Consider the following 26845-nt stretch of genomic DNA (forward strand, 5'->3'; position numbering starts at 1 on the left):
GGCCGCGAGGTGCACGCTGTGGCCGCGGCGGCCGAGGCCCGAGGACCCGCCGCGGCTCGGTCTCCGGAGAGGGAGGGCTCCGCCGCCGCCGCCCGGCCGGTGCCCGGTGAGCACGGGCCCCAGCGGGCGGGGGGTCCCGGGTCCCACGGCGTGGGCGCGGCCCCGAGGGCTGCTGAGGCCGGAGGGGATGTCACCCGGGTCGGCGTCCCGGCGCTCAGGCCGCCTCCTCGTCCTTCACCGCAGGCGCGCCTCCTTCCCGGCTCCTCCTTCGCCGCAACCCGGCCACCCCCGCAGCGGGAGCCCCAGGGTCGCCGCCCCCTCCCGGCCCGCTCCCTGCCGCCCCAGCCCCCGCCCCGCGCCTCGCCCACCCAGCCCCGTCCCATCCGTGCGGTTCTGTAGGTCCCAGTGACCTTGCACTTTTGCCTATTAGACCCCTCCTCCCGCTTCTGGTTACGCAGTTCGCCTGTTGTGACTTTCAAACTTTTTTGCCTCAACCTACACTAACAAATATGCCCTAGGTGCATAACTTGTGCCCGCAGGTGTAGATCCTAAAAGATAAGTTCCCAGGGAGACATGACCCCAGCCTCTCACGATGCAGCCGGATCCGCTGTACCTTTGTTCTAATCCCATTCTGTTCTTTGCTTCCCAAATGACTCTCGCTAACCGACGAAATTGATTTCAGGACCTAATGGTTCTGACAACACTTTGAAACCCTTGCTTTTAACAAGCATCACACTTTCTCTGCCTTTGGGGGATGCTGAGTTCCAATAATCAGATAATCACGGGTGTCCTCCAATTCCAAAGAAAAGGTATATTTTTAAGATTTTAACGTTTCTGCTTCTCAGGGCCAGAATCACTTTGAGGACTTGATTTGAATTTTCTAATTTGATGCCATCGGGTTTATCTTGCTCTTCTTCCAAAAGCTAGTCGGACTTGGAGAAGAGAAGAGTGTGTGAGGTTGGGGCTGGATTGTGGAGTGTTGATAATGGAGAAGGAGACGATTTTTGCTGGAGAGAGAAATAATTAAAGTTCAGCTTTAGAAAGATTAAGCGGTGTCCACTGCGTAGGGAGAATTGACTGGGCTGAATGGATGCTGGATGGGAAGACCTTTGAATGGGTGGGGATGAAAGCCCTGAAGTGATGTTCAGTGAGAATGCAATGGAAGGTCACTCTGTGACCAGGTGTACAGAGAATGAGATTTGAGGACACACGAGGCCTGGTAAGGAAGGAGTAAAAATATAGCTAAGATTCTGGGGCGCTGGCTGGCCCACTGGGTAAAGCATGTGACTCTTGATGCCCAGATTGTGAGTTCCAGCCCCACGTTGGGCATAGAGATTACTTGAGAAAAAAAAAAAAAAGTTAAGTTTCTGATCTGGTGATTGAAAGATTTGGGACTGGGAGGACCTGGAGCTAGAATCTTCCTTCTTGTGCCCTGTGCATCTCTCAGGAGCAGTAGTTCCCAGGGGACGTATAGCAATGTCGATCGTTGGGCTGAGGCGTGCTACTGGCATGCAGCAGGCAGAGGCCAGGGATATGCTGAACATCCTTCATTGTCCAGGAGAGCCCCCCGCCCCCAATAAAGAAGTAGCCAGCACAAAAGGCCAATGGTGCTGGGGTTGAGAAGCCCTGCTCTAGGACAGAGATTCATAATGGCTGGTGGGAGGGTGGGTCACACCCTCAGCACCTCCCAGGAGTGCTACCCGTGTGCACACACAGAGAGCATGCATAGTTCATAGGAGAGCTATGAGTCAGTCAATGCACACCTCTGACCCCTCATAGTTCATTAGTGTGTGGGGGAGGGGGGCAGCAATTGGGGTCAGCCAGGAGCTTCTTCAAACATCAGGATCCCTGGGCCGGACAAAGAACTCTGTTCTTGTGTGATGATTTACAGTTTACAGAAGCATTTCCCGTACAGTGTCTCATTTGCCACTTTTCCTGTTTAACAGGTAAAATCAATCCAGAGAATCGATGGAATTTGCCCCAGGTGTGGCACCCAGCAAGCCAGCAGTGAGGACCTGGGTACTGGCGGATGGGGATGGTGGTTCTCCCTCTCTGTTTGTGAAGGTAATTCTGTTGATCCACCATCAGATGCTGACTGAGGCTCGGCCTTTCAGGGTCCTTGCTGATTAGGGCTTGCCTGAGAGGCACCTAGCAGTTTATATTACTGTGTGTCTCTTGGGTGTTAGGCTTACAGTGACCCCTTTGTGACCACCAGCATGACAGCAATATCAGAGCAGGCAGCTTGAGAATTGCACTCAAATTCCTTTGTGCCTCAATTCTGGGGGAGGGGAGAGAAGATAAGAGAGTGATGAAGCATAAACTGTGAGGTTTTCAAACTCTCCATTTACATCTGCCCGATTTAAAAACACTCCAGTCAATAAATCTTTAGTGAGTAAAAATTGAATATTAACAAAACAAATGCAAGGACCCAAGTGTTGACCTCAAAGCAATGACCTTTCAAAGTAAAAAATGCATTTAAATTTACCTAGTATAAATAGATATATGTATAACAAATGAAAGTTTCATAGCATAATACCCATTTTTACTGCATGCAATGCAGATTGGTATTTCATGTGTAATTTTAAAAATTTCTGAAAAAAAAATTTAAAAATTCTGACGGGAACCAGAGATTATAGGACCAATGACGCAAGCAATTAGAAAAGTATAACCTTAGATGAAAACAATGGAAATAAAGGTGTTTCATACAGATGTAAAATGAACGCATATGGAAGCTTTTACTTAACTCATTAACCAAAGAACCAGAAAACTCAAACAAGAGAAGCCAAAGAAGATTCTAGAAGACTATAGATATTGAAATAAATGTGCACAGGGAGGCAAAATTGGCTTCTTCTGAAGTGGGAAGAATTATTTACATGTACTTACTTACATGGAGAGAGTTTATTGCCTACAGACTAGAATAATTTCGCATCATTCTCAGTCATCTGCACTGTGCAGAGTTGAACAAATAGCTCGAAGGCTAGAACCCTGTAACCTGGAAGGATGTGTTCTAGACAATGCATCGTTTTCGTTGAGGCATAAAGTTTCTTTACAGTCTCATAACCTCAATGAAAGCTACCGCTAAAAAAAAAAAAAAGAAAGAAAGAAAGAAAGAAAGCTACTGCTGATCATAAACTAAGACTGGTCTCATTAGATTCGGCCTGGTTGTTTACATAGGTACGGGCATGTTAATTCACCATAAAGGCCTTCTTGAGTTTGCTTTGCTGGAAGCCTTCGTAAGGAATCTCAGATGGGATTTTTAGAAGTCTGGTATTTGCTCTCCTAAGGTACGGAAGCCATGCTCGAGAAGGTCTCCACCAGATTTAGCGCTGCCTTCAGCCCAGGGCGTGATCCTGGAGACCCCGGATCGAGTCCCACGTCAGGCTCCCTGCATGGAGCCTGCTTCTCCCTCAGCCTGTGTCTCTGCCTCTCTGTCTCTCTCTCATGAATAAAGAAATAAAATCTTAAAAAAAAAGAAAACAAAAGAAAACGTAAGGAGCAAAAAGAAAGATTCACTGTTCTTACTACTTTTAACACTTTGAGATATTTCTAACTAGTTATCTAAGATTTTGCTTTTTTTTTTTTTAAAGCCACGAGTACTGAAAAGCAGGCGGGAACTGGAGGCCTTGAGCAGAGCTTGGGGGGGGGGCAGAGGGCGGTCTGAGCCCGACTGGGGTTTGTATCTTGGGAAAACCTTAGCTTCCAAAAGATAGCATTTGCAGACCTTGTTAACCGCGTCTGCCATCTAACTGGTAAGTCCTGTAAATGCAAGCATTTTTGGAAACCTTTAGTTATTTCTGCCGTGTGGGAGAGCTCCCGAATTCTTGATTCGGAAGCGTCTGTGTCTGTGTCCGGCAGGTCATTTCCCCCCACGATCAGCGTGAGGAGCGACATCGCCACCTCGTGTCCTCCTGGAGCGCTGCTTCTGCGGTCGGCGGGCGCGCCCGCTCTGGGCCTCTGTCACCTGGGGGTGCGATCCCTCCCGACCGCCCCCGCCCCCCCCCCCCCCCCCCCCCGTCTGCTCGGTGAAGTGGGGGTGAAATAGCAGACACCGCGGTGAGCGCAGGGTGCACCGCAGAAAACACGAAGTACGCCGAGGGCTCTAACCCAAGAGTGGAAAGAGCTGTGCCTCTGAGCGGCAGGATCAGGGGCAAGTTGTAGTAAAAGGTTAACATTTAAAATATATTTTTAGGGGGATCCCTGGGTGGCTCAGCGGTTTAGCGCCTGCATTCAGCCCAGGATGTGATCCTGGAGACCCGGGATCGAGTCCCATGTCGGGCTCCCTGCATGGAGCCTGCTTCTCTCTCTGCCTCTCTCTCTGTGTGTCTCTCATGAATAAATAAATAAAATATTTATTTTTTTATTTTTTTTAAATGCACATGTCTTTATTTATTTATGATAGTCACACACAGAGAGAGACAGGCAGAGACACAGGCAGAGGGAGAAGCAGGCTCCATGCACCGGGAGCCCGACGTGGGATTCGATCCCGGGTCTCCAGGATCACATCCTGGGCCAAAGGCAGGTGCCAAACTGCTGCGCCACCCAGGGATCCCTAAATAAAATATTTAAAAAATAAAATATATTTTTATAGGGACGCCTGGGGGTCTCAGTGGTTAAGCGTCTGCCTTCGCTTCAGGGCGTGACCCCGGGTCTGGGGAAGAGTCCCACGTCAGGCTCCCTGGAGGGAGCCTGCTTCTCCCTCTGCCTCTCTCTCTCTCTCTCTCTCTCATGAATAAATATTTTTAAAATATTTTTATGTAGTTTTTACAATATAATAGCAACTTACACAATATCCTCATATGTAATCATGCCACTCCTCTTCTATGATGCGGAAGCCAAGGGCAGTAGCAAAAGGCTTGCTTGCGGTGTAGAAAACTGGTTTTTGGTGGAGGGTGCAATTCTTGATCTCAGGGTTGTAAGTTTGAGCCCCACACTGGGTGTAGAGATTACTTTATTTATTTTTTAAGATTTTATTTATTCATGAGAGACAAAGAAAGAGAGGCAAAGACATAGGCAGAGGGAGAAGCAGGCTCCCTGCAAGGAGCCTGATGTGGGACTCGACCCTAGGATCACACCCAGAGATGAAGGCAGACGCTCAACTGCTGAGCCACCCAGGCGTCCCAGAGATTACTTTAAAAGCATTTAAAATCTTAAAACAAAACAAAACAAAAAACAACTATTTTTCATCCAAGTGACCCTGCGGACCTGAGTCCCCATGAGGATTTTTTTCCCTAAGTTTTATTGAGATATGATTTACATACCGTACAACTCCCCTATCAAGTATAGACTTCAGTGCTTCCAGTGTATTCACAGTCCTACAATTACAACCATTACCACAAACAGTTTTACATTTTCATTACCCCAAAAGAAGCCCCACACCCCTTAGCATCAACACTTCCTAATCTTCCCTTCCCCAGTCCTATGCAACCTCTCATCTACTTTCCATCTCCGTGGATTTGCACGTTCTGAACATGTCATATAAATGGAGTCATATGTATGGTATCTTTTGTGTCTGGCTTTTTTTTTTTTTTTTTTTTTTAATTCATTTGAGAAAGAAAGAGCAGAAGCAGGGGAGGAGCAGAGAGGGAGAAGCAGACTTCCTGCTGAGCCAGGAGCCCAAAATGGGGCTGGATCCCAGGTCCCAGGGATTAGCTGAGCAGAAGGCAAACACTTAACCATCTGAGCCACTCAGGCACTCCTGTGCCAGGCTTCTTTCCCTGAGCATGATGTTCTCAAGGTTCATCCACATTGTAGCACGTGCCAGAACTTGATTTCTTGCTATGGCCGAATAATATTCCATTGCACGGGTAGACCACGCACAGGCCAGAGCAGATGGTTCAGAGGGGTGATGTGTGGACTGATCCTCATGGTGGCTGAAGAAGAGAGTGGTGTCCGCAGAGCTGGCGGGCAGACCCGGACAGCCAGGGTAAGAAGGAAGGGGTGTGGGCTGTTCTTGCAAAGTCAAACTGTTGAGGGAAGGAGGGGCTTTTGTTAGGTGTTTGAGGACACAGGAGCCTGAAGAACCTTGGTGGTCCCAATGCAAAGAACTACGGGAGGCAGAGAGGTTTGGTGACCAAAGACAGCAGGATACAGACGGTGGTGAAAGGGCCCCAAGGCAGGGGTGGAGGCTGTGTCAGGGGATCTGGGTGGATATCCTTTTATTTCCAAATCAGGATAAAATATGTATGCGCTTCATCCAGATAGTGAAGAGTGGTAAGAGCTTATGAAGAGATCCACCCTCAAGGAGTAAACTGTGAAACAGATAAAATTGTAACAGTCTGAATCATGGAGATGTAACTTTAGTTTGAAATCTGCCTTTTTTGAAGAACCTCATTCACCCATGGTGTTCGGTAAATGGAACATTACTACATGTAGTTTGTTACAGGTGTGTGCGTGTGTGTGTGTGTGTGTGAGAGTTAAAATACATATCGCAGAAATTTACAACTTGAATCATTCTAAGTGCACAGCCCGCTGGCATGAGGCACCCCACACGGGTGTGCCACCATCACCACCATCCTCTGCCAGAACCTCATCATCATCCCAAATTGAAACTCCACACCCACTGAACAGCTCCCCGCCCCACCCCCACCCTGCAACCACCACCTGACTCTGCCTCTGTGAATTTAACAAGCATAGCGACATCACATAAGTGGAATCATAGAGCATTTATTTGTGTGTGTGTGTGTGTGTTTTTTGTGACTGGCTTATTTTACGTTTTGCATTACAGACTTTTTAAATACATAATTCTCATTGCTATCCTTTGTGCTTACTATTTTTATTCTCACTGAATTATCAGCCCTTTAAACATGATCAACTGAGGGATTTAACATTTGTGTAGCATGGCACATGAAGTTCAAAGGCACTTTGGTGTGTGTTTCACAATCTTTAGTATTCCATCCATCAAAAAGCCAAAACCCACCAAGTTCACCCAAGAATATCAGTTACTGCTGAGTAATAAATGACCCTGGTATCACTGGCTTAAAATAACAGTCTGAAAATAAATAAAAAACTTAAAAAAAATAAAATAAAAAATTAAAATAACAGTCTGTCACCGATCAGTGTTCTCGAAGATGGGTAGGCCATTCCTCTGGCCACCACGCAGGATCGGCGCCGGCCGGCTTGGTTTCTTCTGGCCCCTTCATGCAGCTACCCTCAGCTGGGGGGCCTGCGGGACTGAACGGTGCAGGATGATTTTCCTTGGTGCCTGGCAGTGCCTCCGTCCCTGCGTGTGGCCTCTCCCACAGCTTCTTAGCTGGGCAGTCTCAGGGCCGGGTGCCTGAGGGGGAGGACTTCCAAACCCCCACAGCCTGCTTCTGCCACACTCAGCAAGTCACCCGGGAGCGACCCATCTGGGCTGGAGCCAGTCCAGATTCAAGACCACATTGCAAAGGGGCCTGTGTACTTTATGGGAGGATTTGTGGTCACGGGACAATCTGCATCCCAGGGCCCTTTAATAGGTGAGAATGGTAACGGTCAGTCCAATCCACGTTCTAGGTCACCGCTGGACACACGCTTTTCTGCAGGTGGGGGTTGGCCATAGCTCGTTTGTCGCGCTGGAACTCCTTCCATTCTTTGAGGTGCGTGGATCCTAGAAGCCTTTTAAGCACAGCTTGTAGTTGAGACTCCACGGTCTCCTGACTCGAGGTACCCATGACTCAGGCCCGGTTCCCTGGGAGTGTGGGGGCTCTTGGTCCCGCCAACGCCCTCCGCGCCGAGGAGGCCGAACCCGATGGCGTGTCGGAGTCCCCGCAGCGTCCCCCACCCCCCGGCGCCCCGCGGGGTGGGCCCAGGCCTGGAGGAGTGCGCGCTGTGTGGACAGCAGCGCCTCGGCCTCGCTCCGGCCGGCCCGACGTGTCCGAGGCCTCCTGCGGGAGGGAGGGAGGCGCCCGCCCGGCCGGAGGCCGCGGGGACCCCAGAGGGCGTCTGCAGGACTGGACAGTGCAGGGGACCTGGAAGTGGGGACCCCGGCACGCGAGCAAGGGGCGGGCTCCCGGCGGAGCGATGGGCGCCGCGGCCAATCCGCGGGGGGAGGGCGGGCCGGGGGCGGGGCCTCCCGCCCGAGCGGCTCTGCGGCGCGGCCTCTGGCTGGGGGGCAGACGCGCAGGGCCCGCGGGGGCAGCGGGGCTTGGCTCGTCCAGGGCTTGATGCGGGAGGGCAGGCCAGCCGGGACTCCCCATCAGCTGTCCCGTTACGGGAAGATTTCCTGGAGTCTCGGCACCCCGACCCCTGGGGATGGGCCAGACGCCTGGGATGGGCAGGCGTGGACTGCTGGGGGGGGCGGGGATGAGGCACCCCTCGGCGTGGCTGTGTCTTGGCAGGGACGCTGCAGCCCTGCCCTTAGGCTGACCAGACTTTGGGGAGCTGAATGTGGGCTCCAACCAGGGAACTTCGGTGCAGGAGTAGGGGATTAGAGGGCATTGGAGTAGCAGAACTTGGAAATGAGGGTGACCCCTCACAAAGGGAGAGCTGAAATGTGAGGGAGGCCCCAGTCTTCCTCTGGGCTCTTGAGGAGAGCTGGGAGAGACCCAGCCACTCACCCACCACCCAGTTCCGCAAGAAAGCAAAAAAGTTCACCCCACACCCCAGGGCCTGTCTCCGGGCTAGCTCTACCCGCATAATAACGTCCCGCTTGCTTCTCCAGGCCAGAAGCCACGGAGCCCTGAGTGACTGTGGAGTCTCTGGACACCTCTGCGGCCCTGTCGCCTCCCAGCTGAGGCAGCGCCAGCACTGGCTCACACACAAGGTCACTGCCCTCCCGGGGCCCCGGCACCTCCCGAGTGCTGGGTGGTCCAGGGCCTCTGGCCCGGGATGGGGGACAGGTCTCGTTGTGAGGCCAGAGAGTGCCACCTCCTGGAGCCACGCTTCCCCTTCGTGGTGTGCAGTGTGCCAGCGGGTGCCCGGCTCAGTGTCCCGGTGACACAGTGTCAGGACGAAGGCCACCGGGCCTTCTGGGGGGGTCCGTGGCTGAGCCCATGTCCCGAGTGCTCTTGTCTGGTGCTTGGTGCCCGGGAAGGTCAGTTACTGTCTTCCTGGACGAGGCACACCAGGTACCGTGAGGGGACGGGCTCTGGATCCCCCTCGGCCAGCCACCCAGCTCTGCGCTTCAGGGCTGTTGGCCATCCTGGTGTGCCTCGGTGTCCTCATCTGTACATTGGGTCACCAGGAATGATCGGCTTTTGTAACACGGGGCTAGGTTAAATGGGAAAACCCATGAAGACACATCCCACCATGCACAGCTCCAGCATTCCCGGGCCTCTCTCTCTCTCTCTTTTTTTTTTTTTTAATTAAGTTATATAAGTTCTTTTTTAAAGATTTTTAATTTATTTATTCATGAGAGACAGAGAGAGAGAGAGAGAGGCAGAGACACAGGCAGAGGGAGAAGCAGGCTCCATGCAGGGAGCCAGATGTGGGACTCAATCCTGGGTCTCCAGGATCATGCCCTGGGCGGAAGGCAGGCGCTAAACCGCTGAGCCACCAGGGCTGCCCCCGGGCCTCTCTTTGTAGAAGCTCAGGGTTCCCCCTGCCTCCGTCCTGCAGCCCCTGGATAGCCCTGCAGGCAGCACATCTTACAGACAGGAAGGTGCAGGGTGGGTGGGGAGGTAACCGAGCCAGGGCTGCGGGAGATGGGGGCAGCCCCACAGAAGCCCGACCCCCCGGGGTGCTCCCACTCCGTGCTGTCAGGCCCAGGCCCTGAGGCAGCCGCATCTGCCTCGACCTCCACCCACATCCATTTTCCTGAGCACCAGGCCCAAAGGTGCCTCCACTGATGGATTTTGCTTCCCTCCTTAGGACAGAGCTCCTGGACTGCCAGGTTCCCCACCAGGGAGGAGGAGGAGGAGGAAGAGAAATCCCTCTGCCAGGGCCTGAGCGTGGCCTGCGGGACAGGCCATCGTCCCAGAATGCCCCTGCCAGAGTCCAGTGAGCAGAAGGGCGAGAGTGTGAAGGCTGGCCAGGAGCCGTCCCCGGAGTCCCCTGAACCAGGCACAGATGTCGTCCCCGCAGCCCCCACGAAGCCTGAAGAGTTCTCCAAACTGGTCCTGCTGACAGTCTCCACAGAGAACGTGGATGGGGTGGACTCCCAGCCTGAAGGAGGACACTGTGTCGTGTCCCTGGAGATGTCTGGCCCTGACACCCTGGCCAGGATGCCCCAGATCCTGCAAGTGGAGGAGCAAGTGGGGGCAGTCCAGCCAACCCTCCAGGCCCCTGAGCAGTATCGCAGCAAGCCAGACACAGGTGAGTTCTAGGCTGCTGCTCCTGGCCCAGCCCTCTTTGTGGCCTCACATGCTCAGACAGAGGTTCTGTGCACCCCCTTTCTAGGGGGACGGCCTTGGGGTCCCATCCCTGACCTGAGCTAACCACAGGACACCGTCTTAGGCTGGTGTGATGATCTCAGGATATCACCCCTGGGCATCCGCCCTCACTCCCATCCATGCCCTGGACCTGAAGCCTTGCTCCATCCCAGCTCACCCCACCCTCTCTTGCCCTCAGCAGCCCCCAAGCCCCTGGAGTTCCTGAGGACCCCTTTCGGGGGCCGCCTCCTGGTGCTCGAGTGCTTCCTATACAAGCAGGAGAAGGCCGTGGGGGACAAGGTGTACTGGAAGTGCCGTGAGCACTGTGAGCTGGGCTGCCGGGGCCGGGCCATCACCCGAGGCCCCCGGGCCACAGTGATGCGGGGCCATTGCCACCCACCTGATGAGGAAGGCCTGGAGGCCCGGCGCCGGAGACAGAAGCTGCCTAGCCCATCCCTGCCTGAAGGCTTGGGGGGCCCAGAGGGTCCCGGAGGAGGCCGAGTGGAAGAGCCGCTAGAGGGGGTGGGCCCGTGGCTGTGCCCTGAGGAGCCAGAGCCTGCCCCCACATTGGTGCTGAGCAAGCCTGCTGCAGAGGAGGATGAGGGGCTACGAGCCCTGTCGCTGCTGAGCTTGCCCCCCAAGAAACGCCCGACACTGGGGATCGGTAAGTGCCCCACGCGTGGGCTCCACTCTGGGGCCAATGAGTACCCATGGGCCTTTTCCTGTGCCCAGGTGGAAATGTGGGGTCCCACATGGTTTTCTAACGTGCTCAAAGTCAAGATATCATATTTAAAAGATATAAATATATCTTAAGCCCATGGGATAGAACCAGGGGCCCCAAGTCCTTTTGGAACTTTCTGATTTAGCATGATCTTGTGTGAGGTCCAGAAACCTGAGTTTTAACAGGCCCAGGTAGTCCTAGTAACCCATGAGGTTCGGGAAGGTCAGCCTAGGGGAGAGCTTTGGGCCAGGGCCAAGTCACAGCCCAGCCCCACCTGGTGTCAGAACATGTGCTGAACCTCTGGGGTGTCGGGAGCTTTGTCAGGGATGGCTCAGATGCCAGAGAGATTAGATGTGTGATGCACGGGAAGCGCTCAGCGCCAGTCCCGTGATGGTGGCGCTGAGTGCCTGGAAGCCGCAGGCTTCTTGGAGGCTTTTATTACCAGCAAGTGGGAGGTGGGCTCAGTCCCAAGCGCTGGCTCCCTCCTGACCCAGATTCGAGGGTTTAAGGACTTAGGGCAGCTGCTGTGCTGGGTACTGGATGGAGAGGGGGAGGGAAACACTTGTTTTTCACTGCGTGTCTCTTGCCACCATTTGTATTTTATGGCGTGTCCATGTGTTATTCAAAAATAGATAAAAGTTTCAAACAAACCCTAAAAAAAGAATGACCAGAGTGACTGAACACATAGGCTGTGAAGTCAAAGCCAGCTTGTCCTTCCCGGGTGCATGAGCTTGGATGTGATGTTTACCCACTGAGAGCTGTGGCCTCGCCCACTGACCTCCAGGAGAGGAACTGCACCTCCTGCCTGGGTCAGTGGGTGGGGGTCAGTGGGAATGCACAGGGGCCCATGCACGCCCCGCTTGGGGGAAGCTACAGGAAATGTCCCCATAGAGGGGAAGCGCGCTGCCCACCCCCTGCCTCCCCGGCCTCCTATCCTATCGGCCTGCCTGCCGTGACTGCCCTAGATTCCTCCTCCAGGAGAACTCCGGCCCCCCCTGGAATTCCTAAGGACATGCTATGGGGGCAGCTTCCTGGTGCACCAGTCCTTCCTCTACAAGCGGGAGAAGGCCGTGGGGGACAAGGTGTACTGGACATGCCGGGACCACGCACTGCACAGCTGCCGCAGCCGGGCCATCACCCAGGGCCAGCGGGTAACCGTGATGCGGGGCCACTGCCACCCGCCCGACATGGAGGGCCTAGAGGCCCGGCGGCAGCAGGAGAAGGCCATGGAGACGCTGCAGGCCAGGCCTGGTGGGCCTGGGGGCCAGGCGGACCAGCTGCCTCAAGGCGTGGACAGCCTGCTCTGCCGCAGGGGGCCCGGGACCCTGAATCTCAGCAGAACCCGGCCTAGAAAGCGCCCAAAAGTCCTCCCAGCCCAGCCCCCAGCCCTGCCAGGATCCCCCGCTGAGGACCAGGACAAGGACCTGGGTGAGTCCTTCACCTGCCGGCCCAGAGCCGGCCCAGGGAGGTAGGAGGGGGCCCAAGACCTGGAATTCCCACTTCCCTCCCCACCCACCTCTCCCGTTTCTCCCCAGGAGGCCCTGAGTTCTTGAGGACCCCCCTGGGGGGCAGCTTCCTGGTGTACGAGTCCTTCCTGTACAGGCGGGAGAAGGCGGCGGGGGAGAAGGTGTACTGGACGTGCCGGGACCAGGCCCGCATGGGCTGCCGCAGCCGGGCCATCACCCAGGGCCAGCGGGTGACGGTGATGCGGGGCCACTGCCACCCGCCTGACCTGGGGGGGCTGGAGGCCCTGAGGCAGCAGGAGAAGCACCCGGGGGCAGCTCAGCGGGGGAGCCCAGGTAGGACTTCAGGTGGGCCTCGGGGCCAGCAGGGAACCCGGGTGGCCAGCCTCACCCTCTGACCCCCGCGGCCCGCAGCAAGCATCCTCCGTCCTCACGGGGGCGCTGTGGTTGCCGCCCTCCTCGTGCTCTGCCTCCCTGCCCCCGGCCCCCCTCGGCGGCAGGGTTTCCGGAGGAAGCTCATCACAGGCTGCCCGCATGCCCCGTGTGAATGGGTGACACAGGGCCCGCAACCGGCACATCCTGCAGGAGGGGACATTCCCTCCCTCCTCCAGCCCTGCTCCCTCAACGGCATCGTCTGTAAGGGACCCATGACAACAGTCGGAGCCCTGCTCTCTTCATCTTTGTCCACCTGGCGTTTTGTCTCTCTGGTCAATATTCCTGTGTTCATCTTGCCAAGAAGAGCGCTTTGGAGTGTTCCCTGCCCGCCCAGCAGGCCTGCCCTGGATGCCACTTGTGGAAAGACTGTGTCCTCCCCCTGGCGCTCGCCCCTGGGCTCTGATGTCCTCACTGGCTTCCCACCCAGGCTGCTTTGCCAAGTTGCCCACCCACCCACCCCCAACTCTGCCCATCCTTCGGGGGCCCCTGTCCCTTAGGTTCCCAAGTCAGTGGAGTCACCTTTACAGTCTTCTTGGCCACAAAGTTCTCTCAAACTCCAGCATTCTGGTCTTACCCCCTCTGACTCTCTTTTTTTAATTCCATTTCCGTGTGACTGCGTCCGCGGGGTGCAGGCTCCAAGGCTTGTGGCAGCACCGGCCCCGTCCTCACCCCGACTCCTACCCCAGATACCATCTGCTCACGGGGCGTCCACTGCCCTGATTCCAAACCGCCTCTGTCAGCTGGCCTGTTGACCTGGGGGCGGGGGGTCCCTGCGGAGCTTTGTTCGGGGCGGCACACGGGCCCGCACGGCTCCGGTCCTTCTCATGAGGCGGTTGCTCAGCCGTCCAGTGTCCAGTAGCTGCTTAGTCTGTGGGCCTCACGCACGGGGTGGCCGGGCCAGGGGCAGCTCCAGCTTTGGCTCCAGTCCTCCCAGGACCCCCTTGGCTGTGCCCCGCCGCCGGGCCCCTCTTTCTCTTGCCCGGTTTACTCCCTTGTCCTGCGGAGGCCCTGGGGCCACCCTAGGGGACCACGTGCATCCGAGGATGCCTGATGGAGAGTGGCTGTCGTGAGTCCTTTTCTGGGGTTGTTTGGTCCCCATGTCGAACCGACCATAGCTTTCAGAGGACGGGTCCTAGGCCTGTGCTGCTTCTTTGTTGAAGTTTTGGGGTCACGTCTCCATCGCTGGGACACCTGGCTGGGCTGAGGGCCTTTGAGGCAGGAATCGCAAGTCGTGCACTCTTTCTCCCGTTCCCGGGCACTTTCTGCTCCTTGCTCGCTTCTCTCCGTTGCTCCTGTTGGCCAGACGTCCGTCCTCCCGGCGTGCCTGCCCTGGACAGCTCCTCCATTTTGCCTTCCGGTCTTTCCATGTAACATCTAAGTTTCTGCTGTTGTATTTGGACATCTCTGCACTCACTCCGTCATCCTGTCTAGCCTGTGGCGGTGGCCGTGTCGCCCCCTCACCCCCTGTGCCGTGGCTTGGTGCATTTGCTTTGGCCTCTGCCCTCGGGGTGGAGCTTCTCTCGTGTCTGGTGACCCTTCCTGGCTGCTCCTGTTCAAGGCCAGGCTCACAAGCTCTGTATGGGGTGCTGAGCAGGGGCCTGCAGTCAGGTGGCTGCGAGTGTGAGTGGTGACTGTGGCCTGAGACCCCTGACTTTGGCTCTATGGGTCTGCGGGTAGGCCAGTACCCAGCCTCCCGCTGGGTGTCTCACCCAATGCCAGCCTTCTCGGAGCCGGCAGACACGATGGGCAGGAAGTGCCAGCTTTGGGGACACAGGCACCTGCTGCCCCTTCCCCTGGGCGCGGCCCCCTGGGCTCTTTGCTCTCCCCACAAATAGCCCCATCCTGTCCCTGTGGGTGGAGGCCTGCCCTGGATGCCACTTGTGGAAAGACTATGTCCTCCCCCTGGCGCTCGCCCCTGGGCTCTGATGTCTTCACTGGCTTCCCACCCAGGCTGCTTTGCCAAGTTGCCCACCCCCCCCCCACAACTCTGAAATTCTGGGGGCTTCTCCGCTCCAAGTCCCCGGCCTGGAGTGCTGTGCTCTTGTCACTCTTCACTGCCTGTTGTCATGGGCTGCAGAGGGAGCGAAGACAAGCCCTGCGGTCACATACTCAGTTCCTCCGCCTGCGTCTCCAGGACGTACTCGTCCCCAGTGGCTTCTGCAGCCCCGATAGACTCCCCAGTCTGTCACCTGCTCCTCTGTGGTCCCCGTGCCTGGGAGGATGTTTTCAGGGTGGAAGGCACAGCCGCCTTCTGGGTCCTCACCCTCCACTGGCCCTGCCACTCCTTGCCTCCTCCCAGCATCTCGGGTCACACCCCCGCTCAGCTTGGGGACCTCATGCTGCCGTAGCCTCTTGCTGCAATGCACACCTTCACCCCGGCCCCCATCTCTCTCCTGGACCCAGAGGGCCCGTGCATATTCCTCCAACTATGCCAGGACCGAACAGACCTGCATGAGCACCCCCACCCATCGCAGGAACCTAGGAGAAGTCAGCGGTCATAGCAAGGCCACCACCTCCCTGCAGGCCCCACAAGGAGGGAGACAGATTCCCACCTTCAGGGGCTTTCGCCTCACCAGGCTCCCGCCTCCCTTCACTCCTAGGCTTGAGAAGGGAGCCCCCTGGGACCTGAGGCTAGGCTGGGTTTGGGAAGTGGGGGCCCTGCACCCTGGAGTCCAGAGCCATGTCCTCTCCCTGGGAGGACATACTGGGATGGGGCGGTGGGGCTCACCCCAGGGGCCATGCTGTTCCTGCTTTGACACGGGGGCCCGCATCACCTCACTGCCCAACTCCAAGACCTAGCTCCCAGCTCTCCCTCCCCACCCACCTCTCCCGTTTCTCCCCAGGAGGCCCTGAGTTCCTGAGGACCCCCCTCGGGGGCAGCTTCCTGGTATATGAGTCCTTCCTGTACAGGCGGGAGAAGGCGGCGGGGGAGAAGGTGTACTGGACGTGCCGGGACCAGGCCCGCATGGGCTGCCGCAGCCGGGCCATCACCCAGGGCCAGCGGGTGATGGTGATGCGCAGGCACTGCCACCCGCCCGACCTGGGGGGGCTGGAGGCCCTGAGGCAGCGGGAGCAGATCCCCAGCCCGGCCCAGAGGGAAGGCTCAGGTGCGAGTAAGAGGGTGTGGAGGGGGTCAGGTGCTCCGGTCTCCCCGCTGAGACATTCTATCCACAGCCCATGCTTCGTGGCCTCGGGCACCCATGCACATTGTTCTATCTGCCCCCCGTGTGAGCTCCCTAAGGGCAGGGCTGCACGTGGGCTCCACAGTTATGCCCGCTGCTGGTGTGGGATTGGCCGTCAGCAGAGAGGAGCCCACTCAGACAGCTGGAGGGCAGGGAGTGGCAGGGCATCACCTCCAGGAAGTGCTCAGCATCGTTTATGGGGCGATGCGCCTAGACTTCAGGGACCCTCTGTCTCCCCTCTCTGGGTATCTCATGTCTGTTTTCCTGCCTCCCCTGCCCCAGTTCTCTCTGGCCACCCAAACCCCAACATCGTGTGACCTTTCAATTCAGAGTGTTAAAAGCCTCAAGAGAGAGTTGATTGGTTGCCAGCTAGACAAGGGGAGGGTGGGGACGGAGCCAGGAGGCCCAGGTGCATGGCCCCAACCATGGGCCTGGCTGAATGTTCCAGCCTAGCCTCTGACCTGGGGGGCTGGCCCGGGTGTAGAATCCACTCCAGCTCAGGAGAGTCCTGCAGGAAAGCTCAGGTTTTGGGCAGTTACGGGGCCAGCCTCCCGGGCTGCACCAAAGCCCTGAGGAAGACACAGCCAGCCTGTGCTGGAGGGTGTCAGGGCCCTGGGCCTCGCAGCACGGGCTGGTGGAGAGGCGGCCAACAGAGTGGGTCCTGCGGGGGGATTGCAGTTCCTGGGGCGGGCTGGGGCACAAAGGAAAGAGCCTCTGAGCCTGGAGCCCGGGCTCTTACCCTGCTTCCGAGATGCCCCTTTCATGCTGCCACATTCCTTCCAGGAGCCCTCCAGCCTCTGGAGTTCCTGAGGACGTCCCTTGGGGGCAGGTTCCTGGTGTACGAGTCCTTCCTCTACAGGAAGGAGAAGGCGGCGGGGGAGAAGGTGTACTGGATGTGCCGGGACCAGGCCCGGCTGGGCTGCCGCAGCCGGGCCATCACCCAGGGCCAGCTGGTGACGGTGATGCGTAGCCACTGCCACCTGCCCGACCTGGCAGGCCTGGAGGCCCTGAGGCAGCGGGAGCGGCTCCCCAGCGTGGCCCCGCAGGAGGACCCAGGTACAGCCCGGGACAGGGGTCAGAGCTGGGAGTACAAAAGAGCCGTGGGCCTTTCGTCTCTGCCAGCCCAAGGCTCAGACCCCTCGGGATAGGCACCATCTGAGGAGCTTTGTGCCCTAGCCTTTCGACCCCAGACTCTCCTACCTCTTGTCCACTGATGCCTTCTCTGGAACCTGAAAACTAATCCTTCCCTAGATCCTTCCCATCCTCAAGACGACTTCCCTTCTAATTCAGTTCCTCTCCTGTCATTTATTCTAAGAGGTCTTGACTGGTTACAGATCAATCTCTCTTGAAAATCAGATGAAGAAACAGAGACTGCTCCAAAAAGAGCAAGCTAATATTTGTGTGTACACACATGCACACACACATGTACACATGCATGCTCACAAGGTTTTGCCAAGAATTAATTTTATTGAGCTGAAAATTAGTTTCCTTCATATAAACAGAATACAAAACTAGTCTTTAGGAACCATTTTTCTGTTTGTTTGTTTGTTTTTTTAAGATTTAATTGACTTATTTGAGATAGAGCACATGAGCGGGAAGAGGGGCAGAGGGAGAGGGAGAATCAGGCTGCCCCCTGAGCAGGGAGCCCAGCCGCATGCGAGCTTGATCCCAGGTCATGACCCAAGCCAAAGGCAGACGCTTAACCAACTGAGCCACCCAGGTGCCCTGCATTTTTTTTTCAAGATTATATTTATTCCTGAGAGACACAGAGAGAGGCAGAGACACAGGCAGAGGGAGAAGCAGGCTCCCTGTGGGGAGCACGATGTGGGATGTGATCCAGGATCCCGGGATCATGCTCTAAGCCAAAGGCAGATGCTCAACCACTGGGCTACCCAGACGCCCCGGTGCCCTGCATTTTTGTGTTTCATATGAATTCGTGTGAATAATAAGGGCCATATCTTATAAAAACGAATCCAAGTTGTATAAAACAACTGAAAGAAATTTGATCTCTGCTAAAAAAAATAACTAAAAATTTTTAAAAACAAGGTTTCTGGGAGAAAGCCACTGTTTGACGACAATATGAAAGAGAAGTTGTGGGACACCTGTGGCGCAGTCGAGGGCACTTGTTCAGTCCTGCTCTGCTGAATGACGGGCTGAATGCTGACCCTCAGAGTCCCAAATAGCTTCTTTCACCAGGCACGGGTAGTTTGGGGCTTCAGAAAACCAGAATTCCCAGTGACTGCCCAAATCAGAGTCATTCTACCCAGTTTTCTTTATCCTCAAGGTGAGGTCATTGTTACAAAATATGTACTTTTGGCTCTAGCAGCTTCAATATGAAAAGAATTAATGGGGCGTCCAGCTGACTCAGTCAGTGAAACACATGACTCTTCATATCCAGGTTGTGAGTTCAAGCCCCACACTGGGTGTAGAGAAGACTTAAGAAAGGAAAGGGGGGGTGGTGCCTGGGCGGCTCTGTGTGTTAAGTGTCTGACTCCTGATCTCGGCTCGGGTCTTGATATCAGGGTCGTGAATTCAGGCCCTGTGTTGGGCTCTGTGCTGGGTGTACAGCCTACATAAAAAAAAATAATAATAACAAAAAGAAAATCATAAACACAAAACAGAATTACTAATCCATGTTTTCAATTTTCTTTCCTCAGAAAAGGTGAAACTTCTGCCGGAAGTGCAGCTGTGCGTCCAGCCTGGTTCTCCAGAAAGCCAGCAGTTGTGTGGGTAATTGTGAGTTGTCTCGGGCACCACAAGTCCCCCCAACACGTAGTGGCTTATGTTGGCAAACATTTACTGTCTCTCTCAGAGTGGGCAGGAGCGGTTGGGCTGGCGGTTTTGGCGTGGGGTCTCTCATGAGGTTGGAGGAAGGACGGCAGCCAGGGCTGCGTCTCTGAAGGCCTGAGTGGGCCAGGAGCGGCCCACAGTGCCTCACTGCGCACACGCCTGTGGGCTGTGTGCCCCGCTCCTCCACCGTGACAGCTCTCTCCCCCCAAGACAGTGATCTGCGAGTGAGCAGAGCCAGGAGGAGGCCACCAGCAAGTGCAGTTGGTGGTCCCCCTAGGAGCATCTGGAGCACTCACTGGGAGACAGAACCTAGGCTGCAAAACAGGCCTCGTCTAACAGCAAGGACTGGAATCACACAAAGCTCGTTATCTGTTCAGAGTGGAATGAAACCAGAAATCAGCAACACAGAGAAAGCTGGAAACTTATAGACATGGGACAATCAACATCCAGAATAACTGAGACTCTGAGAAGAAATCCCGAGGCAGATGGAGACCCAGCACAGCAAGATGCACGGGGGGCAGCAGAGCAGAGCTTAAAGTATAGCTGGAAAGACTAACATGAAAAAAGAAGAAAGATCCCAAGTCCGTAACTTACGCTTACGTTAGTTAGACACTAGGATAGAGAAATGGAGCAATGCTAAAGCAAAAGGAGGGAAAAAAGAATAGAAATGAATGAGGGGTGCCTGGGTGGCTCAGTGGTTGGGCGTCTGCCTTCAGCTCAGGTCATGATCCCGGGGTCCTGGGATCCAGCCCCGTGTCAGCCTCCCTGCTCTGTGGGGAGTCAGCTTCTCCCTCTGCCTCTGCTGCTCCCCATGCTTGTGCGCACTCTCTCTCTCTCTCTTTCTCCCTCGCTCTCTTAAAAAAAAAAAAAAAAAGACAGAAATTAATGAAAGAGAGAAGATAAAAGGAACAGGACCAGAAGTTGGTTCTTGGAAAGGATCAACAAAATTGCCAAACCTTTAGCTCCATCATCCCCAAAACTGGTTTTTACTTTTCTATTATTTTTATTTTATTTCCCAAAAATCGGTCTGTAAAGATAGAGAAGACTCAGGGGCACCCGGTGGGCTCAGTCAGAGGGGCATGTGACTCTTGACCTCAGTGTCATGAGTTTGAGCCTCAGGTTGGGTGTAGAGATGACTAAAAAAAAATCTTTGAGTAAAATAAAATAAGATCGGGAAGACTCAAGTTATTAAAATCAAGAGTGAAAGCGGGGCATGACTGCCTACTCCACAGGAAGAGCCGCACACACAGAGGGTCGTCAGGGAATGGCACGAGCAGTAGCAGAACAGCTGCCAAGGCCAACCCAGGAAGAAATAAGAAAATGTGAGCAGACCTGTACCAGGTAGAGACTGATGGAATTGTTTGACAACTTCCCACCCAGAAAAGCCTGGCCGGATGGCAGCGACCATGGTGCCCTCTACCAAAGCTTGGCCAAGAATCAACACCGGCCCTTCATAAGCTCCCCCCACAGTAGGAAAGGAGGGGGAGCACTTTCGGGGAGAGAGGGAACATCCTCGGAGCGGTTGTGGGGGTGGGCGCCTGGTTCCACAGCCACCTGGGCAGGTGACGTGGCAGGAGGATGACTGCTCAGTGGAGCCAAGTGAGCCCAGGAGGGAGCCCCGGTGACTTGGGGCCACGGCCTGCCTGCCTGCCCTGTTCCCTGGGACCCAGGCAGCCCTTTCCCCTGCAGTGGCAGGTATCAGAGAATTTGCCACGTTTTCCAAAGCCATCACGGCAATAGAGAACTTTTTGTTTCTTGGAAAAGAATCTCAGAGGCCCGGGCACGTCCCAGCACTCCCCGAGTGGGAGATGCGACTTTTCAGGAGTGTCGGTTCCCCCCAGGACAGGCTTGCAGAGAGAGCCGGGAACCCAGAGCAGCCTCCCCTCTTAAAGGAAATGGTAGGACATGTGTCCTGAGCGTGTGTGAGCACCAGCTGGTTATCTCCGGGCGGGAGGACACTTCCTCTACTGCCCACCTCTGCTGCGTTTGGATTTTTATAATGAACGTGTGTTTCTTTGTGACCAGGCTGGTGAATGGTACAAAGCTGGACAGCGGGGCCCAGTGAGGCCAGCCTCCTTCCCGACTCGAGCGGCCGAGCCTCCACGCTGCCGGCGTCAGGGATCGTCCGAGCGTACCCAGGCCCCTGGCATTACCCTCCCAGTTAGATCCTGCTTCACAAAGACTTTCTTCCACTCGTCCGAAGCACTGGCCTTCACGTTTCTCCAAGGGCCTCATACCTGGACGGCGTCTCCGGGCAGGCAGGCAGGAGCGCCAGGAGCTGGCAGCTGCAGGTGTGCATGACGCGGGGATGGGCCCGGCCCGCGACGGTCCAAAGAAGCCTCTTGACACGGAGACGCCTCCTCCCGGCTATGCTGCCCTGAGCCGCAAACGCCCGCCTGTTTCCAGAGCCCGGGACTTTGCCCAGGACTTTCCCGTTTGCCAGGGTCCTGCCTCGGCCAGGGCGCACTGAGAGCCTCCTGCTGCTTCCAGCCAAGCGCCCCGTGAAGCTGTCGCCTCCCCAGATGTTTCTGGACGGGTGCCAGGGCGGCGTCCGCACACCCCTCACAGTAGCAGGGCAGGCCAGAGCAGAGGCCTCGCCACACCCTCTCAGCGCCTCTTTCCTTTGCTCTCTTCCAACTGAAATTAAAGCCAGGGTCCGCGATCACCGTAGCATGTGGCGTTCCCCACAGCGGGAGTCGGTCCCGGACAGACGCTACTGGCCAGCGACGTCTGGGTCGCCCACATTTGTGTGATGCAGGACGACAGGCAGGCCCAGGGGGCAGCGAGGCCCACCCACCTCTCCCATCTGGCTGCGTAACAGAGAGCTGGCCTCGCAGACCCGAGGAGAAGCAGGCTGGTGTGGCCCAGAGCTCCAGAGGCCGCTGCTGGCTGACTGGGCCGTGGCCTCCCCACGGGGTTCCTCGCCGCCAGCCGTAGGTACAGAGAGCGCATAGCTGGCCGTGGAGCCTGCTGTCTGGCATTGGAGCAGCGACGGCTTGGGACCCCACTGTCCCTCCACGGGTAGATTTGCTGCCAATAAACCCTCTTTTATATCTCACCGTGTAGAACTGGTATGTACGCCCATGTCCCCTTTGCAAAGACAGTTGGCCGCTGTGAAGCCACACGCACTGTGTCTCCGTGCAAGGTCGGGAGTGATGGAGTTTGGCCAGGCACCCCCAGAAGAGACCCCCACGCAGGAGGCAGTACCAGGTACCTGGCCCAGATGTCAGCTGGAGCAGGAGCAGGTGGGGGTGCTCTGGAGCAGTGGCCAAGGGGTCCGCTCCAAGCACACAGGGCTGCAGCCCCAGCTGGCCATTGCCTTTGTGTCGCTGAAACACCTTGATTCTCTGCTGCTGCCCCTCACCCTGAGCCCCACCCCACTCTCAGAAACTGGGGCAAGCTGGAAATGGAATGACTACCCCAAGGACAGGGCACTTAGACCCCCAATCAGACCCTGGCTCCCCTCCCAGGCAAGTAAGTGCCCCATCAGTTGACCCAGTTGCAGCCCCATGGGGCCATAGCCTCGCAGCCTTGGCAGCGGTTGAGAGGACGGTGCAGGGACATAGCAGGTAGGAGGCAGGTGTCTGCCAGAGGACCCCTGTGCTGACGGCCCTCAGCAGTGGACGCCCCACGCGGGGGCCGTTTCAAGCAATGCTCTTGGCCACACAGCATACTTCCCTGAGACAATGAGCTGCCCACGGCCGACGCCAGACACAGCCCTGTGGGAACAGATAAGACACCCAATCCCAGATCCATCTTCGTGTCACACATACGCATGCCCACGGGCAGTGGCCACACCTGGAGGAGAGTCTGTGCCTCTACCAGTTGAGTCTGCTCAGCTCCACTGTGGAAGGGAAGCCCCCCCACAGGCGTGAGGTGCTCCAGCAAGAAGTGCTGAGTCCCGACAGCTGCTGCCACCTGCAAAGCCACCTGCAGGGACACTGAGTTCCTCATTCTCAAGTCCCATGGCCCTCAGCTTGGCTGTGCTCTGGGATGCAGCACAAGGAGAGTCACAGAGAGACCTAGGCTTCTCTTCATTCCTGGACACTCGTGTTGACAGGGGCCTGCGTGCTCCTCTCTGCTCCTGCTTGGACCTCAGAGGACACACGGATGCTCTGTGGCGCTTGGACTGACGACTCCCAGATGGACAGGAATTTTGACACCGCCGTCCCCTTGGGTGCCCCACGGCTGCTCCGAGCTCCGCAGGCTTCCTCCCATAGGTCTGCTTCCTCCAGAGTCCAGAGCCCTGGAGAGGTCCCCTGCCCTGTCCCGTCACAGAGCAGAGTGCACAGGGGCAGGTGCCCAGGAAGCTGGCGCCTCAGTGGATGGATGGAGATGGATCGGCAGGGCAATGCCCGCTCCCTCCCTGCTCCTGCTCTGCTGCTACTTTCCCCCAGTAAGCCCCATTGTAGGATGTCTCCACCACCGGAGCAGGTCATTAGTGTGCCCGCCCCCTCTGCGTGATGGTGAGCAACAATTATGAAATTACATTTCAATTATGGCATTAAAATAAAACTTCACTAGGAATAACAGAAGTATCAACAAGGAACTCAACTCTTAAAACTGGGGGGCAGTGGCCAGCTGTAGGAGCCCCGGCCCCCAGTCCCTGCCCCCAGGGGTGTTAGGTGAGCATCGCAGAAAGGCTACTCACGGCTCAGGCCCCTTGGTCCCTCGCCTCTGGCCCCCACATCCTTCCCGCAGGACCCTGGCACCCAGGAACTCCTGTGCCGACAGTCAGCGGGTGCTTCTCAGAGCTCCCCGCCTGCCCCTCCCGCCCCCTCCCAAGGTCACACCTCGGTCCTGGGCCTCCCTTCCTGGCCCAGGCCTCCCTGGAGGGCTCCCCTGCCCCCACCCGCCCCTAAAACTGGGTGGTTGGTGTGGCGGGGACTGGCCCTCCGCCCTCTCCTGCCCAGATCCTGCCCAGCAGCTTTGAGGCCTCCTAGTCTGTCCGTCTGCTGCATCAGCCTGGCCCTGTCTTCCGGAACTGGACCCGTGTGTCCACCCGCCTCCACGGCCTCAGCCCTGGTGACCCGTGGGCACGGGGTACAGCAGCAGAGGGGGACAGCCACCTGTTGTCCTCCTCGTGGTGGTTCCACCGCACGAGGAGAAACCCAGAGCTGTGCTGCGTGCCGCCCTGTCCTTAATCCACGCGCCACTCAGTCTGTGACTCAGTGGCTCTTAGTATATTCACCAGTGCTGCGTCCATCACCACCATCTAATTCCAGAATATTCATCACCCCAAAAAGAAGCCCCAGACCCATTAGGCTCACTCACTCTGCCCACTTTCCCCACGTGGTGAAGCAGAAGGGGTTTCTTTCCCTGGCGCTGAGAGGCTTTGGGGGATTCGGGTGTCAGTCCATCCAAGGTGTCTTAACAAATGCCACAGATGGAGGGACCCTTCCACAACCAACGTGCACGCCTCAGGGCTCTGAGGCTGGAGGCCTGGGATGAGGGGGCACGCCCGAGTGCGTTCTGATGAGAGCCTCCTTGCTGCGTCCTCGTTGGGGCGGGTGACTAGCTCACTCTCTGGCCGCTCATGATCCATCCTGAAGCTCCATGCTGACCTAAACACCTCCCAGGGGCTTCACGTCCTGATAGCATCACATTTGATTCGAGTTTCAACATACGAATTTCGGAGGGATACAGTCACTCCAGGGCGCCAGCTAAGGCACATACACAGTGAAGACAACCGTGTCGCTGGTCCTTGCCTGAGTAAACACCCCCAGTCCCGGCCCCAGAATCACTAGAGCCCCAACCACTGGCCTGCATGGCTACAGCAGTCTCCACTGCCCCCTTTCTGCAATCCATCCCCATGATCGCCAGGAGCTTTCTAAAATGCAGTCTTTTTTTTTCTTTTTTAAAGATTTTATTTATTTGTTCACAAGAGACACAGAGAGAGAGAGGCAGAGACACAGGCAGAGGAGAAGCAGGCTCCATGCAGGGAGCCCCATGCGGGACTCAATCCCAGGACCCCGGATCACACCCTGAGCCGAAGGTAGACGCTCAACTGCTGAGCCCCCCAGGTGCCCCTAAAATGCAGTCCTATCACGCAGCACCTGGCCCAGGTGTCCTCTGTCTGGTTTCCACATCAAGTATGATGAACCAAGGACCAAAAGCCAGAGGTACTGGGGCAGGAGGTCCCTGGCCTTAGGCCATATCCTCACCACGGCCCTGCAGAGCCCAGACCCTTCTGGCCGCCTATCCCACTGTTCCCCTGAGGATTTGGAAGGCTCTAGAAGGGCCCCTTGGCTTTGGCAATAAGGCCCTGGCTTGGCCCTTGGGCTCTGGCCTCTCACCCCCAATGCTTTAGAGAAAGGAAGAGTATTTGCCCAGCACCTACAAGGGCTCAAACAATCTCTGTTAAATGTGATTGAGGAGGTGAAGACGGGGGGCAGTGGGGACCCAATCAGGGTCCTGCTCAGGTCCCTGTCCCAAGTCTGTTGGACACTGGCTGGTGGAAGTGACCCACATGTCCACTGACATATGAAGGGATAAAGAAAATGTGGTCTAGCCACACCATGGACTACTATGCACCCTCAAAAAGAGAGAGAGAGAGATCTGGGACTCCTGGGGGCGTCTGGCAGTACAGGGCGCCCGGGGGGCTCAGGTCATGATCCCGGTCCTGGGATGGCGTCTGCCTCTCCTTCCTGCTCGTGCTCTGTCTCTCAAATGAATAAATAAAATCTTTTAAAACGGGGTGGGCGGGGGGGTGGAGATTTGGACACAGACTCACGCAGGGAGAACGCCGCGTGAAGATGAAGCCAGACTGTGGTGATGCTTCCACAGGCCAAGGCACACCAGTGATGACCCAGTGGCCTCCTGAAGCTAGTGGAGGGGCGTCAAAGGAGCCTGCACTCAGCTCCCAGAAGGAAGCCACCCTGCCGCCCAGACTGTGGGACTTCGTTAGGACGCCAGGGAAAGCAACACGGGCGACCAGAACTAGACGGGGCAGGGCTGTGTCGGCGGAGCTGCCAGGCAACACGGGCTTCTTTCTCACGCATCCCTACTCTCCTGGCTGGTGGCCACCTTCCACGAGGTCACCCGGCAATCCAGCTCCTTCCCCTCTCCAGGCCCTGGGCATCTTCCGCATCCAGTTGGCAGGGGCCTACGTGTGCGCTTTGCCAACCTGGAGGTCCTGATGAAGGATGTCCGGGGTGGAGCCTGGGAACCTGCATTTCTAACAAGCTCCTCAGGGATGCCGCTGCTGGTGGGCGGCCCCCCTACTTCGAGTACCGAGGCATCACTCCTGCACACGCCCGGTTGGCCCGAACTCACCCCCATAGTCAGATGCAAGGGAGGCAGGAAAATGAAGTTCAGCTGTTTGCACAGGAGCAGGAGGAACCGGGGTCAGTAAACACAGGTAGAGGGCCGGAGCAGGTAGGAGGGACCCAGCCCTCCCCCCACGGCAGTCTGGGGGGACCAAGCGGAAGTCCTGGCTGAGACTGTGAGGCCCTTCAACTTTCCTGAACTCCCTCTAAGTGGCAGGGTGAGGGCCAAGGGCCTCTTTAGTTTGAGGTTCCGGGAGTCATCTGGCACTGGAGCCTGCAAGGAGCACACTACACTGCCCCTCACGTGGGTGCCCCAGTTCTGGAATGGAGCACCCTCCCCCAGTCCTCCAGCCTCCCCTTTGCAGGAGACGGAGGCCTCAGGAAGTACATTAGACTGCGCGACAGCCTGGCCCGCCAGGCGGGGGCAGTCCCTACTCTACTCTCCCTACTGACCCTTGTCCCTATCCCCCACCCAGCCCTTTCCTGGGTATTCGGTGACCCTGGTGGTGAGGCTCTGCACACAACTCGGTCACAGAGCCGCGGCCCGCAGACCCCAGCTCCCTGCTGGCCAGAAACTTGGGAGGGCACCTACGAGCCCTGGCAGCAACTGCCTCTTTCCCACCCGCAGCTAAGGCTGGCCTCCAGCTGTCCCCTGGCCCAGGGGGGCATTAGACAGGTGCTCTGCGCTGGGCTGGCCTGC

General features: G+C 56.7%; 1 protein-coding gene across 7 annotated transcripts; it reads left to right on the forward strand.

The window, feature by feature from the left end:
• Positions 1 to 23412, forward strand: FLYWCH1 (FLYWCH-type zinc finger 1). Of its 7 annotated transcripts, none has more exons than XM_077906290.1 (12): positions 1 to 106; positions 1947 to 2064; positions 7492 to 7574; positions 8639 to 8740; positions 9787 to 10230; positions 10486 to 10950; positions 11986 to 12435; positions 12543 to 12806; positions 15749 to 16012; positions 16871 to 17143; positions 18745 to 18823; positions 20903 to 23412. In XM_077906290.1, the coding sequence occupies exons 5-11, from the start codon at positions 9897 to 9899 to the stop codon at positions 18819 to 18821; spliced, it is 2127 nt and encodes a 708-aa protein (XP_077762416.1). In that variant the 5' UTR covers positions 1 to 106; positions 1947 to 2064; positions 7492 to 7574; positions 8639 to 8740; positions 9787 to 9896; the 3' UTR covers positions 18822 to 18823; positions 20903 to 23412. The 7 variants fall into 7 exon arrangements, 6 of the variants coding, with proteins under 6 accessions (XP_077762416.1, XP_077762413.1, XP_077762417.1 ...); XM_077906287.1 differs by having other exon boundaries at positions 18745 to 18817; XM_077906291.1 differs by having other exon boundaries at positions 18745 to 18813.
• Positions 23413 to 26845: the final 3433 nt, after the last annotated feature.

The sequence above is a fragment of the Canis aureus genome, chromosome 8 (assembly GCF_053574225.1).
Source record: "Canis aureus isolate CA01 chromosome 8, VMU_Caureus_v.1.0, whole genome shotgun sequence".
In the NCBI taxonomy this organism is placed as follows: Eukaryota; Metazoa; Chordata; class Mammalia; order Carnivora; family Canidae; genus Canis; species Canis aureus.